Raw genomic sequence first — 15,186 nt, forward strand, 5'->3', positions numbered from 1 at the left:
CTGTCATATGCTAGTCCTACTGCCACACCTTTCCGTTGACAAATTGCAAATAAGAGGGATATTTTGTAGACTATAGAAGGGATTTGAATTGGCCCTGAAATTTTTTTTCTTGTATGTTGGCAGCCAGAAACTGTGGAGCAGCAAAAGTAACGCTGCCAGCTTTGATGAATTTCTGAGTACTGATGACCGTAAAAACATGACGAGGGCTAATAGCCTAAGAATGAAGCAATACCAGCAAGCAAAAAAGAAAAGGGCACACAGCAACAAGTGACAGCAAAAAGTACAGCCAAGAAGCAACGAAGAGTGGTGGTGGTGGGAGACTCACTACTGAGAGGCACAGAAGCAGCCATCTGCAGACCGGACATAACTGCAAGAGAAGTATGCTGCCTTCCAGGTGCGATGATCAAGGATGTGACCGATAGGATACCAAAGCTCTTCAGCTCCAAGGACGTCCACCCATTTCTTCTGATACATGTTGGCACCAATGACACGGCAAGGAAGGACCTACCGACAATCTGCAAGGACTTTGAAGAGTTGGGGAAGAAAGTAAAGGAACTGGATGCACAGGTAGTTTTTTCTTCTATCCTTCCAGTAGACGGGCATGGCACCAGGAGATGGAACAGGATCCTTGATGCAAACAACTGGCTAAGACGATGGTGTAGACAACAAGGATTCGGATTCCTGGACCACGGTGTGAATTACTGGTATGATGGACTCCTCGCCAGAGACGGACTACACCTCAACAAAGCTGGGAAACACACATTCGCCAGAAGACTCGCTACACTCATCAGGAGGGTGTTAAACTAGAAGAAGAGGGGACGGGAAGAAAAACATTAGACTCGAACAAAGACGACCCAGGAAAACATACTCAGAAGGGAGGTAAGAACATTTCTAAAACAATCCACAGTGAGGAGATTGGAACAAAACAAAATCCTCTAAACTGCATGCTCGCAAACGCCAGAAGCCTGACAAACAAGATGGAAGAACTAGAAGCAGAAATATCTACAGGTAACTTTGACATAGTGGGAATAACCGAGACATGGTTAGATGAAAGCTATGACTGGGCAGTTAACTTACAGGGTTACAGTCTGTTTAGAAAGGATCGTAAAAATCGGAGAGGAGGAGGGGTTTGTCTCTATGTAAAGTCTTGTCTAAAGTCCACTTTAAGGGAGGATATTAGCGAAGGAAATGAGGATGTCGAGTCCATATGGGTTGAAATTCATGGAGGGAAAAATGGTAACAAAATTCTCATTGGGGTCTGTTACAAACCCCCAAATATAACAGAAAGCATGGAAAGTCTACTTCTAAAGCAGATAGATGAAGCTGCAACCCATAATGAGGTCCTGGTTATGGGGGACTTTAACTACCCGGATATTAACTGGGAAACAGAAACCTGTGAAACCCATAAAGGCAACAGGTTTCTGCTAATAACCAAGAAAAATTATCTTTCACAATTGGTGCAGAATCCAACCAGAGGAGCAGCACTTTTAGACCTAATACTATCTAATAGACCTGACAGAATAACAAATCTGCAGGTGGTTGGGCATTTAGGAAATAGCGACCACAATATTGTGCAGTTTCACCTGTCTTTCACTAGGGGGACTTGTCAGGGAGTCACAAAAACATTGAACTTTAGGAAGGCAAAGTTTGAACAGCTTAGAGATGCCCTTAATCTGGTAGACTGGGACAATATCCTCAGAAATGAGAATACAGATAATAAATGGGAAATGTTTAAGAACATCCTAAATAGGCAGTGTAAGAGGTTTATACCTTGTGGGAATAAAAGGACTAGAAATAGGAAAAACCCAATGTGGCTAAACAAAGAAGTAAGACAGGCAATTAACAGTAAAAAGAAAGCATTTGCACTACTAAAGCAGGATGGCACCATTGAAGCTCTAAAAAACTATAGGGAGAAAAATACTTTATCTAAAAAACTAATTAAAGCTGCCAAAAAGGAAACAGAGAAGCACATTGCTAAGGAGAGTAAAACTAATCCCAAACTGTTCTTCAACTATATCAATAGTAAAAGAATAAAAACTGAAAATGTAGGCCCCATAAAAAATAGTGAGGAAAGAATGGTTGTAGATGACGAGGAAAAAGCTAACATATTAAACACCTTCTTCTCCAAGGTATTCACGGTGGAAAATGAAATGCTAGGTGAAATCCCAAGAAACAATGAAAACCCTATATTAAGGGTCACCAATCTAACCCAAGAAGAGGTGCGAAATCGGCTAAATAAGATTAAAATAGATAAATCTCCGGGTCCGGATGGCATACACCCACGAGTACTAAGAGAACTAAGTAATGTAATAGATAAACCATTATTTCTTATTTTTAGTGACTCTATAGCGACAGGGTCTGTTCCGCAGGACTGGCGCATAGCAAATGTGGTGCCAATATTCAAAAAGGGCTCTAAAAGTGAACCTGGAAATTATAGGCCAGTAAGTCTAACCTCTATTGTTGGTAAAATATTTGAAGGGTTTCTGAGGGATGTTATTCTGGATTATCTCAATGAGAATAACTGTTTAACTCCATATCAGCATGGGTTTATGAGAAATCGCTCCTGTCAAACCAATCTAATCAGTTTTTATGAAGAGGTAAGCTATAGACTGGACCACGGTGAGTCATTGGACGTGGTATATCTCGATTTTTCCAAAGCGTTTGATACCGTGCCGCACAAGAGGTTGGTACACAAAATGAGAATGCTTGGTCTGGGGGAAAATGTGTGTAAATGGGTTAGTAACTGGCTAAGTGATAGAAAGCAGAGGGTGGTTATAAATGGTATAGTCTCTAACTGGGTCGCTGTGACCAGTGGGGTACCGCAGGGGTCAGTATTGGGACCTGTTCTCTTCAACATATTCATTAATGATCTGGTAGAAGGTTTACACAGTAAAATATCGATATTTGCAGATGATACAAAACTATGTAAAGCAGTTAATACAAGAGAAGATAGTATTCTGCTACAGATGGATCTGGATAAGTTGGAAACTTGGGCTGAAAGGTGGCAGATGAGGTTTAACAATGATAAATGTAAGGTTATACACATGGGAAGAGGGAATCAATATCACCATACACACTGAACGGGAAACCACTGGGTAAATCTGACAGGGAGAAGGACTTGGGGATCCTAGTTAATGATAAACTTACCTGGAGCAGCCAGTGCCAGGCAGCAGCTGCCAAGGCAAACAGGATCATGGGGTGCATTAAAAGAGGTCTGGATACACATGATGAGAGCATTATACTGCCTCTGTACAAATCCCTAGTTAGACCGCACATGGAGTACTGTGTCCAGTTTTGGGCACCGGTGCTCAGGAAGGATATAATGGAACTAGAGAGAGTACAAAGGAGGGCAACAAAATTAATAAAGGGGATGGGAGAACTACAATACCCAGATAGATTAGCGAAATTAGGATTATTTAGTCTAGAAAAAAGACGACTGAGGGGCGATCTAATAACCATGTATAAGTATATAAGGGGACAATACAAATATCTCGCTGAGGATCTGTTTATACCAAGGAAGGTGACGGGCACAAGGGGGCATTCTTTGCGTCTGGAGGAGAGAAGGTTTTTCCACCAACATAGAAGAGGATTCTTTACTGTTAGGGCAGTGAGAATCTGGAATTGCTTGCCTGAGGAGGTGGTGATGGCGAACTCAGTCGAGGGGTTCAAGAGAGGCCTGGATGTCTTCCTGGAGCAGAACAATATTGTATCATACAATTATTAGGTTCTGTAGAAGGACGTAGATCTGGGTATTTATTATGATGGAATATAGGCTGAACTGGATGGACAAATGTCTTTTTTCGGCCTTACTAACTATGTTACTATGTTACTATGTTACTGTGTCTGCAAATTGGGATACTGATTTGGTTTTTATCCTAAGTCATATTGCAAGACTAGTGTTGAGCATTCCGATACTGCAAATATCGGGTATCGGCCGATATTTGCTGTATCGGAATTCCGATACCGAGTTCCGATTATTTTACGATATCGGAAATCAGAATCGGAAGTTCACCTGACCGCGACGTCATCGAAGGTCCTTCACTATCTGCATTCTTAGGAACGGAGGCAGACACTTGCAGCGGTGACAGCCAGGGTTCGTCAGAGGGGTGAGTATATCCATATTTTTTATTTTTATTCTTTTTTTTTTACATGAATATGGATCCCAGGGCCTGAAGGAGAGTTTCCTCTCCTTCAGACCCTGGGAACCATCCAGGATCACTTCCGATATTTGTGTCCCATTGACTTGCATTGGTATCGGTATCGGAGATATCCGATATTTTTTGGATATCGGCCGATCCTATCCGATACCGATACTTTCAAATATCGGAAGGTATCGCTCAACACTATGCAAGACTCATTGAAGGGTTGATTGTGACTTCCAACAGGTGGCGCTATAGAGTTCAAGTCCTCTTTTCCTCTGAAGAGGCAATTTGCGTAAAAACATGAATCAGTCAATGAGTGCACAGAAAAAAACAACAGCAAGGCTTACAATTTATAAGGCAATAATGCCTGACTAGATGCCTGTCATGCACTCTACCTAATGCCACACCTCACCCTTGCAGATAAAAGCAGTATTATTATGACAGAATAGAATCTATTTGAATTCTTCCTGAATTATCTGATCAGCCTCCACACATAACAACTGAAAAGTTTGCATGGATGTCTGATATCTGTTTGGTTTTACAAGACTTTGAGGACTGCACAAAGATGGTGAGTGTCTACTTAAACAGTCGGTGCTCCCAAATAAACATGAAGCTTTGCATGCATACCAGGTGAGAATGGAGGAAAGCATAACATAGAGTGATTGTAGCCAGCCCAGCCACATCTCATCTGCTCAGCGCGGATTGGGTAACAATGAGCAAGTGGATGCAGAGGAGACGGAAGAGGAAGAACAGGAGCTGGTGGCTAGCGCAACAGAGACTAGTAGTCACACAACCTTTGTCTCTCCTACGTGGATAGACTTAGGATGCGAATGAGGAGGAAGAGAGTGAGGAAGAGATGGAGCGTCATCATCATGGTGGAGACAGGTAAGTGTTGGCTGTATGGAGCTTGGCACATATACCTGACTTTATGTACTGCTGCCTTTCCCGTGATCCTCGCGTTACATTCATCTTTTTTAAAAAAAAGAGTACTTCTTGTTCACTCTGCTATACCCACACACCAATGAGAACTTTGCATCACTTCATCCTGAGGTGGAGAGGTCTTTTAAAATAGTGCTATACCAGAAGGCTATTGTGGAAAATATGTTGAAAAAAATCCCATCAGACAACACTAGTGCAGGAGGCAAGCTTCCTTTCCCAACCAAGGAGGAGAGGCCAGGGGGACACATAGCAGAGGCAGGGGTACACTGTAAAAGGTGTAATCCAATTTCATGACACTAGCTTAGTGCCCAGGGCCTGGTGACCAGGTATTTTTGACAAGGAGGGAAAAGTTTTTAAAAATAATCAACCAAACCAGCGTACTCCCTAATTCTGCTTTGACTTTCAACTATTGGGTCTCAAAGTTGGACACCTGGCATGAGTTGTCCCTCTATGCCTTGGAGATGTTGTGCCTAAATGCTTACTCATAAAATTAACAAAGCCTGCATTAGCCCACAGTTTTCCACTCCACCAGAAAACAACAGCACACACATTGTTTGTAGCATTCAATATTTTACTGAGCGCTGCCAGTTGTTGCCTTTCAGGGGTCTGTGGATGACCCTAATCATATTTTCTGTATGGCTTTGCACTTTCTGCAAAACATTTATGACTGTATAAGTACACCAACTACACTTTCAAAATATTTTCATTCAAAATGTTGTTATGGATTTAATGGCTCATCCATAAAGTTTAACACAGTTATTGTTGCATTACAGTGGAATGTAAAACGTACAAAAAGCGTACATAGTAGCATAGTTCAAGATAAGATTACTAATCTATACAGTATTACATGCTTTTTTGTCACATTTTTGTGGTATATAACCGTCAAAAAAAGCATTTGAAAATGTATCAGTATTAGATTGTTCACTTATAAGGTATTACATATTCTTCAGTCCATTTCATTGCTATAAAAGCTACAAAAAACAGTTCAAAATTTTACCATTAATATATTTCTCACCCATAGACTCTTCCATGGTCTGAAGTACATTTCGTTGCTATATTCCTCAAAAAACTTGTTCAAAACTTATTGGTATTATATTACTCACCCATAGGGTATTACATCTTCTTGGGTAAATTTTGTTGGTATAAGAGACTCAAAAAACTTGTTTAAAATGTATCATTAATATATTTCTCACTCACAGTATATTACATCTTCTTAGATACATTTAATTGCTCTATAAGCCTCAAAAAACTTGCTCAAAATGTATCGGTATTATATTCTTCACCCATAGACTATTCCGTGGTCTGGAGTACATTTCGTTGCTTTAGAAGCCTAAAAAAGAATTGTTCAAAATTTTATCAGTATTATATTGCTCATTCTTAGGCTGTTCCATGGCTGGAGCACATTTAGTTGGTATGTAACCCTCAAAAAATGTCTTCAAAAATTTAGGCTGTGTACACACGTTGCAGATTTGTTGCATTTTTGTTGCGCTTTTTCTAGGTGGATTTGAAGCAAAACCTGATGCCAGTAAAGTGAATGAGAAGCCTGTCGTGTCATGCACACGTTGAGTACTTTTGACTTGCAGATTTGAATCTGCTTATGGGGTGCATTATACTATAGAGTCTGTGCATGGGGGTTCATCATACTATAAAGTCTGCCTGTGGGGGTGCATTATACTATAGAGTCTGCCTAAGAGGAATGCATTAAATTATAGTGTCTGCCTATGTGGAGTGCATTATACTACAAAGTCTGCCTATGAGGGCAGCATTATACTATATAGTCTGCCTATGGGGAGTGCATTAAATTATAGTGTCTGCCTATGTGGAGTGCATTATACTATAGATTCTGCCTATGGGGAGTGCATTCTACTATAGAGACTGCCTATGGGGGGTGCATTATTCTATAAAGGGTCTGCTTATGGGGGGTGCATTACACTATAAAAGTCTGCCTATGGGGGGTGCATTATGCTATAGAGTCTACCTATGAGGAGTGCATTATACTATAGAGTCTGCCTATTGGGGGTGCATTATACAATGTAAAGTCTCCCTATGCTGGATTCACATATGCTGGTCTTGTGGGATTAGAGATAATTTAAGTATGGTACCCTGGAGACAGGATGATACTACTGGTCAGAGGAGGTGCTTGAAGCTGGATGTGACTGTGTTGGGAGTGCGTGATGGGAGAATGCTGAAAGTGGGTTTGGTGGGAACCCCTGAATCTTGGTACACTGCATCAGGGTGATTTGTGTGGAAAAGCTTTGGTTATCATTATATCCATAATGGGGGCTTGGGTTGCCACTACTGTGAGGGGAGACAGGAGCTGGATGTGGCTCACGACCCTTTTGCAAAGATGAATGTGGCTCTCAAGGTCAGAAAGGTTGAGGACCACTGCATTATACAATATAGAGTCTATGGAATGTGCATTATGCTAAATATAGTATGAATATTGGGCATGCATTATGCTAAATAGAGTCTGCCTATGAGGTGTGCATTATACAATATAGAGTATGCCTATGCGGAATGCATTATATTATATAGAGTATATACAGCGCCCCATGGTCCTGGTCGTTGCAGTAATATTCTCCTCTAGGGGGGAGTGGTGTTACGTTTGGAAGCAATAAAGGAGATCTCTTTGTCAGGTAACATCAACACGCAACACATTTTGTTCTCCAGTCCACCAGGGGGAGCTATGCTCCTATTTATTAGGGCACTTTTCACAATTAGGTAAAACTGGTGGCCTGGATAGGAAGTGATACTAGCTGGGCTTCAGCTCAGAGTCAGAAGCTGGCTGAGCTCCGCTCAGGCAGTTACTATCTGAGCTCCACTCAGGTAGTTGGTCCCTGACAGGGGTGGGATCCTGTCAGAGGCCTAGACAGAAAGCCACGGAGCTGCGCCTGCCTCACGTGGGGAAGCTTTCAGAAAGAGACACTGAAGGAGAACTGTATTGTAAAGAGTGAGAAGAAGTCATAGCAAAAGGAAAGGAAACCAGAAGGAGTTCTGCCCTACACAGGCTGCCTCCTTCTGAGTAGCCGGAACACCAAGGGAGCAACAGTTCTTTATGCCTTGCTCCAGACACCGGCAGCACAGCTAATTCCATGTTACCTGCCCGCTCTATACCCAGGAGGCAAGGTGGCACCCACGAAAGGCTGGGGCATGATAGAGTCCCTGTAAAAAGCCGCACACCACCGGTCATACAGGTTTGTCCTATCCATCTGGGGGACAGAGAGAGACACAACACCTAGAACATCTACAACAGTTGTGAGGACCTTATGAGAGGCTCAGCAGTAAAGTACTACAACACCTAGGTGCTAGAGGAAGGCTACTGATTTCCACCTGGATAAGGGGACTCTGGATTTGCCTCCAAACCGGCCGGACTCTGCCTGCTCTGTGATCTGGTGCTCTGGACTGTGGATACTAAAGCCTTCAGTAAAGGTAAAGAGACTGCAATCTTGTGTCCTCGTTCTTCACTGCGTCTCTCACCATCCACCACCTACACACTGGGAAGCCCTGGAGATATACTTCACCTGTGGGAAGGTATACCATCTAGCTGCCATAACATCACCCCAGCGGACCTCTTAAACCAGCATCGGTCACCGTGACCGAATACCACAGGTGGCACAAACACAAACTTTATCCCTTTAAAGACCTTTCCCTTTTCCCGAGGGCCACGGACCGGGTCAGCCACCATGACATCCGCTGTGAACTGAAGGATCCGGTACCGAGTACCGCTAGCCCTTTGGAGCGCTGGGAACTGCATTATGCTATAGAGGCCTATGGAGAGTGCATTATACTATATGGAGGCCTATGGGGAATGCATTATACTATAGTGGCCTATGAGGAGTTCATTAAACTATATGGTGGCCTATGGGGAGTGCATTACACTATATTGAGAACTATCTGGCGCATTATACTATATGGAGGCTATCTATGGACTGTCATTCAGTGTGCAGATTACAGTGAGGAGGCCATCATACAGTGTTGGAGCCATCATGCAGTTTGGGGGCTACTAATGGGTCAGTATACTTTGTGAGTGGTACCATACAGTGAGGGGACATTATGCTGTGTATTGGGGAGCTGTACATTGGGGAGACTCGGGAGATTATTAAATGTAAATTTGGCACTTATTGTTATAGGGGAACTCAGGTTACTGTGACTGTCAAAGGGGCACACAGGGCATTATTACTTTCTAGGGGGCAAAATGTGGGCACTCTTTTCTAGGGCACTTGCACACGGCACTAATATATTGTAGAGGTTTGTTTTACCATCGGCACACAGTACCACACAGCAGAGGCAGTAATAGGGACATATATGGCAGCAGCGGCTCAGCATTGGGGTATCATCAGAATAAGGAGTTTGTGCAGGTTGTGAATATATGGGGTCAGTGCTGAAAATTTGAGATGTGAAATGAGTCTTTGTTGTAATCTCTGCAGCCGAGTCGTGGCTGGAGAAGTTGTTAGGGTACGTTCACATTAGCGTCATGCGACGCTGCGTCGCCGACGCACGACAACGCATGCGTCATGCGCCCCTATCTTTATCATTGGGGACGCATGCGTTGCGTTGTTGTGCGTTTTCAGTAAAACGCACGACGCATGCGTCGTAACACCGCACCTGGGTGGCGTCGGAGACGCTACATGTTGCATTTTCGGAGCGCCAAAAAAACGCGCGCGTCGCTCGTGCGTCGTCAATGCGTTACAATTTCCCATTGAAACGTATTGACGACGCACTTGCGTCGCGGGTGTGCGTCGTGCATGCGTTGTGCGACGCATGCGTCGTAACATAAAATGAAACAAAAAAGTGTCTAGACAGTGTCTAGACAGTGCAAACAGTGAGAAAAACATCCCCCATATATAAAGAAAATGTAGGATTGTTTGTCACTTCTGCTGCCGGCTACACAACAGGCAACATCAGACCAGACACATCAGAGCAACTGTCTTCTCATCCGCTGTCCAGAAATGTAAGTATAGAATGATTATGTGCATTTTCTACATGTTTTTACAATTATTTTTGCAAGTAGTGCTTTATATTCTGCACTGTGGCTAAAGATATTGTGGTCTTTTTGGTCTGGTTTTGATGTACGGCATTGTGTATAGGATGGCGTTTCATTGTCTGCGGCCTTGATTAGTGTTCTTTCCAAGATTGATTTTGAGTTTCCATTTTTTGGTTTGGTGTTGTTTTTGTATTCAGTTGTGCTGTTTTATTCTTCCGTTATATGATGGCGTTTCATTGTCTCTGGCCCTGTCGGTTGTTTTGTAAAGTATGGTAGTATAGAATGATTTTGCGGCCTTTTATTACATTTTTATTGCAATTTGTGTATTATTTTCAGCACTGTGGTTGTGTAAAGAATTATTAGGCAACATCAGACCAGACACATCAGAGCAACTGTCTTCTCATCCGCTGTCCAGAGATGTAAGTATAGAATGATTATGTGCATTTTCTACATGTTTTTACAATTATTTTTGCAAGTAGTGTTTTATATTCTGCACTGTGGCTAAAGATATTGTGGTCTTTTTGGTCTGGTTTTGATGTACGGCATTGTGTATAGGATGGCGTTTCATTGTCTGCGGCCTTGATTAGTGTTCTTTCCAAGATTGATTTTGAGTTTCCATTTTTTGGTTTGGTGTTGTTTTTGTATTCAGTTGTGCTGTTTTATTCTTCCGTTATATGATGGCGTTTCATTGTCTCTGGCCCTGTCGGTTGTTTTGTAAAGTATGGTAGTATAGAATGATTTTGCGGCCTTTTATTACATTTTTATTGCAATTTGTGTATTATTTTCAGCACTGTGGTTGTGTAAATACATAGTTGTATGTTTCTGGTTGCGATGTATGGCGTTGTATCCCCTTCTATTTTCTCCGGCACTGTTGGTTTCATTGTAAAGTATTTATGTTTCTGCCCTAATTTTTTTTCGTGTTGAAATATTTTTTATTACAACCACATATTGTGTTTTTTGTGTTGATCCGTGCATACTGTAATTTTTCTTTTTTAAAAAAATCTTTTGGGATTACTACATTGTGTACTTGTTAATTTTCTTATCTTTAGCCTTTTGTACTCTGGCATTGGGTTGTCTCTGCCATTGTTTCTTTAATCTAATCAATGTGGCAGTGTAGTTTGCTCATCGTTAGTTCAGTTGGAGTGCAATGTTATTTGTGGTTTAAATGCCTTTTTTTTTTAATATTATTTATTGCATGATAGTGCATAGGAGCATAGTCAATGTTATTTTTTTGTTAATTTCAGAACTGCTTTAATTAGTCATGGCCAGCGGCAGTGATTCCGGCACCCCACCGCTGAGGAGTCCGGTGAGTACATGATCTACTATTGCTTGCTATATTTTCGCTGTCATTTGTAGATGGGTCACTCAACTTTTTGTTAAACTATTTTGCAGGCTTCTTCAAGTGAGGAGGAGAACCAGGAGGAAGAGAGGGAGCAGCAGCAGGGACCACGGGGCCAAGCTGTGGTTGTAGGACGGAGCGTAAGTATTTATTTCAAACCTTTATTTTTTTTTTTTTTTTTTTTTTGCGGGTATTGGGGGGGTGGTGGTAGGGTGTGGTGTTGTGTGTAGTAGGTGTTGGTGGAGGAGATAGGGACAATTTTTTTCTCTTTCAAACCTTCATATTTTCCATTCTTTTCTAGGTTTCACAACGGGCCCTGGATGAGCCACTTAACATTGACCTAATGGTGGCATCAATAGAAGCACGGGGCCCGTTGTGGGACAGCCGTGACCCCCAGCACGCGGACCAGGGCATATTGCGGCGTCTGTGGTTGGAGGTGGCACAAACGCTGTGGGATGGCTTCGACAGCGCTAACGCCAAGGCCAAAGCCAGTTTCCGTAAGTATTTAAAAAATAGTGCTGTGACCCATCATGCCAGGATTACACAACCGTCTGTGATGTCTTTGATTGGGATTGCACACGGTTGCGTAATCTTTTTCGATATATTATCTAAAACCTTTTTTTTTTTTTTTTTAATACACAGTTAAACAATTGAGGACCAGATGGCGCTCCATGAAGGACCGTTTCAAGAGGGGCCTGAAAAAGGAGGGACAGGCTCGTAGTGGTGCTGGCGCTTCAAGGACCTCGGTGTACAAGCATAACCGTATACTGCAGTTCTTGCGACCGGTCCTTGAAAGCAGAGAGTAAGTATAGTACCTATTCACACACCTAGTTTTCACAACATGCATATTCACATACTACATTCCAGTCACGTTGCTTATTGCCCAGCCATTTATTTTGCCAAGTACCAAGTATATAAATGAAGTAAAAAAAGGCTAGTTCACAGAGTTGTGCAAAAATACATACTTTTCTCCTCTTGAATCATAAGCAGAGGATCAAACATCAGCACAATACAATAGACTCTATCTACGTGTTTCAGGTGACAGGGAACATCAGACCTGAAACGCGTAGATAGTTTTTTTATTGTATTGTGCAGATGTTTCATCCTCTGCTTTTGATTGAAGTTAATAATTTTTTTTTTTTAAACTTTTCACCACTCGTTGACCTTGAATTTTTTATTCATTTCTTATCTTCTCACACTTGCCAGGTGTATCTACGATTTTTTATACATAATAAAGTTAAATATAATAGATACGGCATACATTCCACTGCAAAGCTGGTTAGGTTCCCATGGTTGCTCAGCTCGCAGGACCTGTGATGACGTCTCGTTCACATGACCGTGACGTCATGGCAGTTCCAACCTAAGCATAATTGTCTGGCGTTGCAAACTAAAAACATGGGTGACTCTTTAGAATTAAATAAATACTGTTTGTTTAATATTGATGGTGCATATGCAGTGTCAATATTAAAAATAGTGTAATATTAATGGCGGTAATGGATACCTGGCGGTAAAATGTTCTGACGCATGTGAAATGTGATATTTTTTATACTAATGGTTTCCTTATGTTTTCACAGAACACACAGCAGCACCCGCGAGACTGTCCAATCCTCAAGACGACCCTCAAGAGCGGTCCTTTGTGAAGCGCCATCTGAACTGTCGCGGCCATCCCACAGCGAGAGCAGGTCTGCAACAACACAATCTGGCGAACCGGCAGCCGGTCCATCAGATGTTCCTCTGGCCGAGGCCTCTGTTGCTCCGTCCTTTGGGTCTTACCGACAGCGTCAGCGGGCCTCGGACAGGGCGCCCATGTCCGAATTTTTACATCTGAGTACCGTATTTCAGAATGGTTTCAAGGCGCTGTGCGATAAAATGTGCAATATCGAACGGCGTCTTGAAAACATCGAAACGGATCTCTCGAGGCCGGCAAAACATTTCTTTAGTGCCATTCACAACGGCATGGTGGAACATCTTACGCCGGAACTCCAGATTTCGTTCATGCAGGGCTGCAACAATTTATATGTCAGTGCTCTGCAGCAGGCTCGGGTCATGCAGTCAGCGACAAATATGCCCGCAGTACCATCGCTGGCTGCCATGACTCCGACTCCTGCTGCAGAGCACCACCACAGAGGTCCGCGTGCCGAGGGCCACCGCCGCCGCCACCGCCACCACAGAACTGAGCCCCAAAGTTCCGAGCCTGACAGGCCTTCAAGGGGGCACAGACGGGAAGCCGACCCCCACCCAGAGGGAGAGAGGAGGAAAAAGAAGAAGAAGAAGACCATGACGACCACAAGCACTACGTCCTTGGCTATGGCTGCTCCCCAAAGTACCACCAGAACACAGCCTGGGTCGACCCGGAGCACACCATGTACCCAGGCTGGGTCTACACGGAGTACACCCACTACCCAGCCTGGGTCAACCAGGAGTACACCATCTACACAGCCTGGGTCGACCCAGAGCCGGAGTAGCCAGCAAAGGACACTGGTCGTCCCTCCTCCTCTCTCACCTGCTTCTGTTGCAGTCTCGCCACCACCATCCACTGGCTGGACTGATGTCGGCATCCCGTCTAGTGTCATAGAGTATGCTGCTTCCTCCCCCTCTTCCTCCTCCTCGGTCTCCTCATCACAAAAAACTGGGGGATATGAATCCCCTTTGGTTGCGGACATTGGCACCCCTTAAAACCGGGTTCCCTTTTTTTTTTTTTTTTGTAACACAAAATAAATTTGTTATATTTTTTTAAAAAAAAATTTTGGTTTTTATTGTCTCAAATAAAGTTTGCACCAAATCACACCTTGCGCCGTACACACAAATCGTGTCTTTGTAACACCAGATGTGCAATGTGTGACAATATTATCTCTAATTTTTTTAACATTTTCTTATATGGCTGTCGTTCATTGTACTCAGATGTTACAAACACAAACAGCATTGCTCAATATGTCACGTTTACAAAGTACCATCACACAACGATTTCAGTATGGATATAGTTGTTTTAACTTTGTCTTTTCTGAAATCGTAAAACGATTGAGCCCCTGCTTTGATTTTTTGGTTATCAGCAAATGATTTGGAATTTTTTTTGGGTAACTTATCAGAAGCTGTCATTGTTGGATTGGTGAGTTCACACCAATCCAGCGATGTCTTTGTTTTAAACAAGGGAAAATTGGGTAGTGCACTGTTTTAATCACTGAAATAAAAAGTTTACAATACCCCACTAATATAAAAAGGTGTCTACCAAGTCCCTCGCCGTCATCTTTCCGCACTGACACTGTGATTCCCGCCCGTAAAGCTGAGCACACCGTTGCCTTAAACGCTGTGCTGTGCTTTAGGGCTGGCACAGTACGGGAAGCTGACGGCGATGGACGTTTCACACACCGTAGTGTAAAGGTACCTTCACACATAACGATATTGTTAACGATATCGTTGCTATTTGTGACGTAGCAACGATATAGTTAATGAAATCGTTATGTGTGACAGCGACCAACGATCAGGCCCCTGCTGGGAGATCGTTGGTCGCTGAATAAAGTCCAGAACTTTTTTTCGTCGCTGGACTCCCTGGAGACATCGCTGGATCGGCGTGTGTGACACCGATCCAGCGATGTCTTCACTGGTAACCAGGGTAAACATCGGGTAACTAAGCGCAGGGCCGCGCTTAGTAACCCGATCTTTACCCTGGTTACCATGCTAAAAGTAAAAAAAACAAACACTACATACTTACCTAACGCTGTCTGTCCTCCAGCGCTGTGCTCTGCACTCCTCCTGTACTGTCTGTGAGCCGGAAAGCAGAGCGG

General features: G+C 43.0%; 1 protein-coding gene across 1 annotated transcript; it reads left to right on the forward strand.

The window, feature by feature from the left end:
* Positions 1–9,534: 9,534 nt before the first annotated feature.
* On the forward strand, positions 9,535–14,080 carry LOC138657965 (uncharacterized). Its single transcript, XM_069745574.1, has 5 exons — positions 9,535–11,371; positions 11,458–11,544; positions 11,706–11,901; positions 12,047–12,206; positions 12,979–14,080. The coding sequence occupies exons 1-5, from the start codon at positions 11,327–11,329 to the stop codon at positions 14,078–14,080; spliced, it is 1,590 nt and encodes a 529-aa protein (XP_069601675.1). The 5' UTR covers positions 9,535–11,326.
* Positions 14,081–15,186: the final 1,106 nt, after the last annotated feature.

This window comes from Ranitomeya imitator, chromosome 1 (genome assembly GCF_032444005.1).
Source record: "Ranitomeya imitator isolate aRanImi1 chromosome 1, aRanImi1.pri, whole genome shotgun sequence".
In the NCBI taxonomy this organism is placed as follows: Eukaryota; Metazoa; Chordata; class Amphibia; order Anura; family Dendrobatidae; genus Ranitomeya; species Ranitomeya imitator.

Excerpts from the sequence above, each read along its gene's own strand:
- LOC138657965 (XM_069745574.1), top strand. The coding sequence starts at position 11,327 with ATGGCCAGCGGCAGTGATTCCGGCACCCCACCGCTGAGGAGTCCG. Across the intron at positions 11,372-11,457 it reads CCCCACCGCTGAGGAGTCCG|GCTTCTTCAAGTGAGGAGGA; the intron begins GTGAGTACATGA and ends ACTATTTTGCAG. Across the intron at positions 11,902-12,046 it reads CAAGGCCAAAGCCAGTTTCC|TTAAACAATTGAGGACCAGA; the intron begins GTAAGTATTTAA and ends TTTAATACACAG.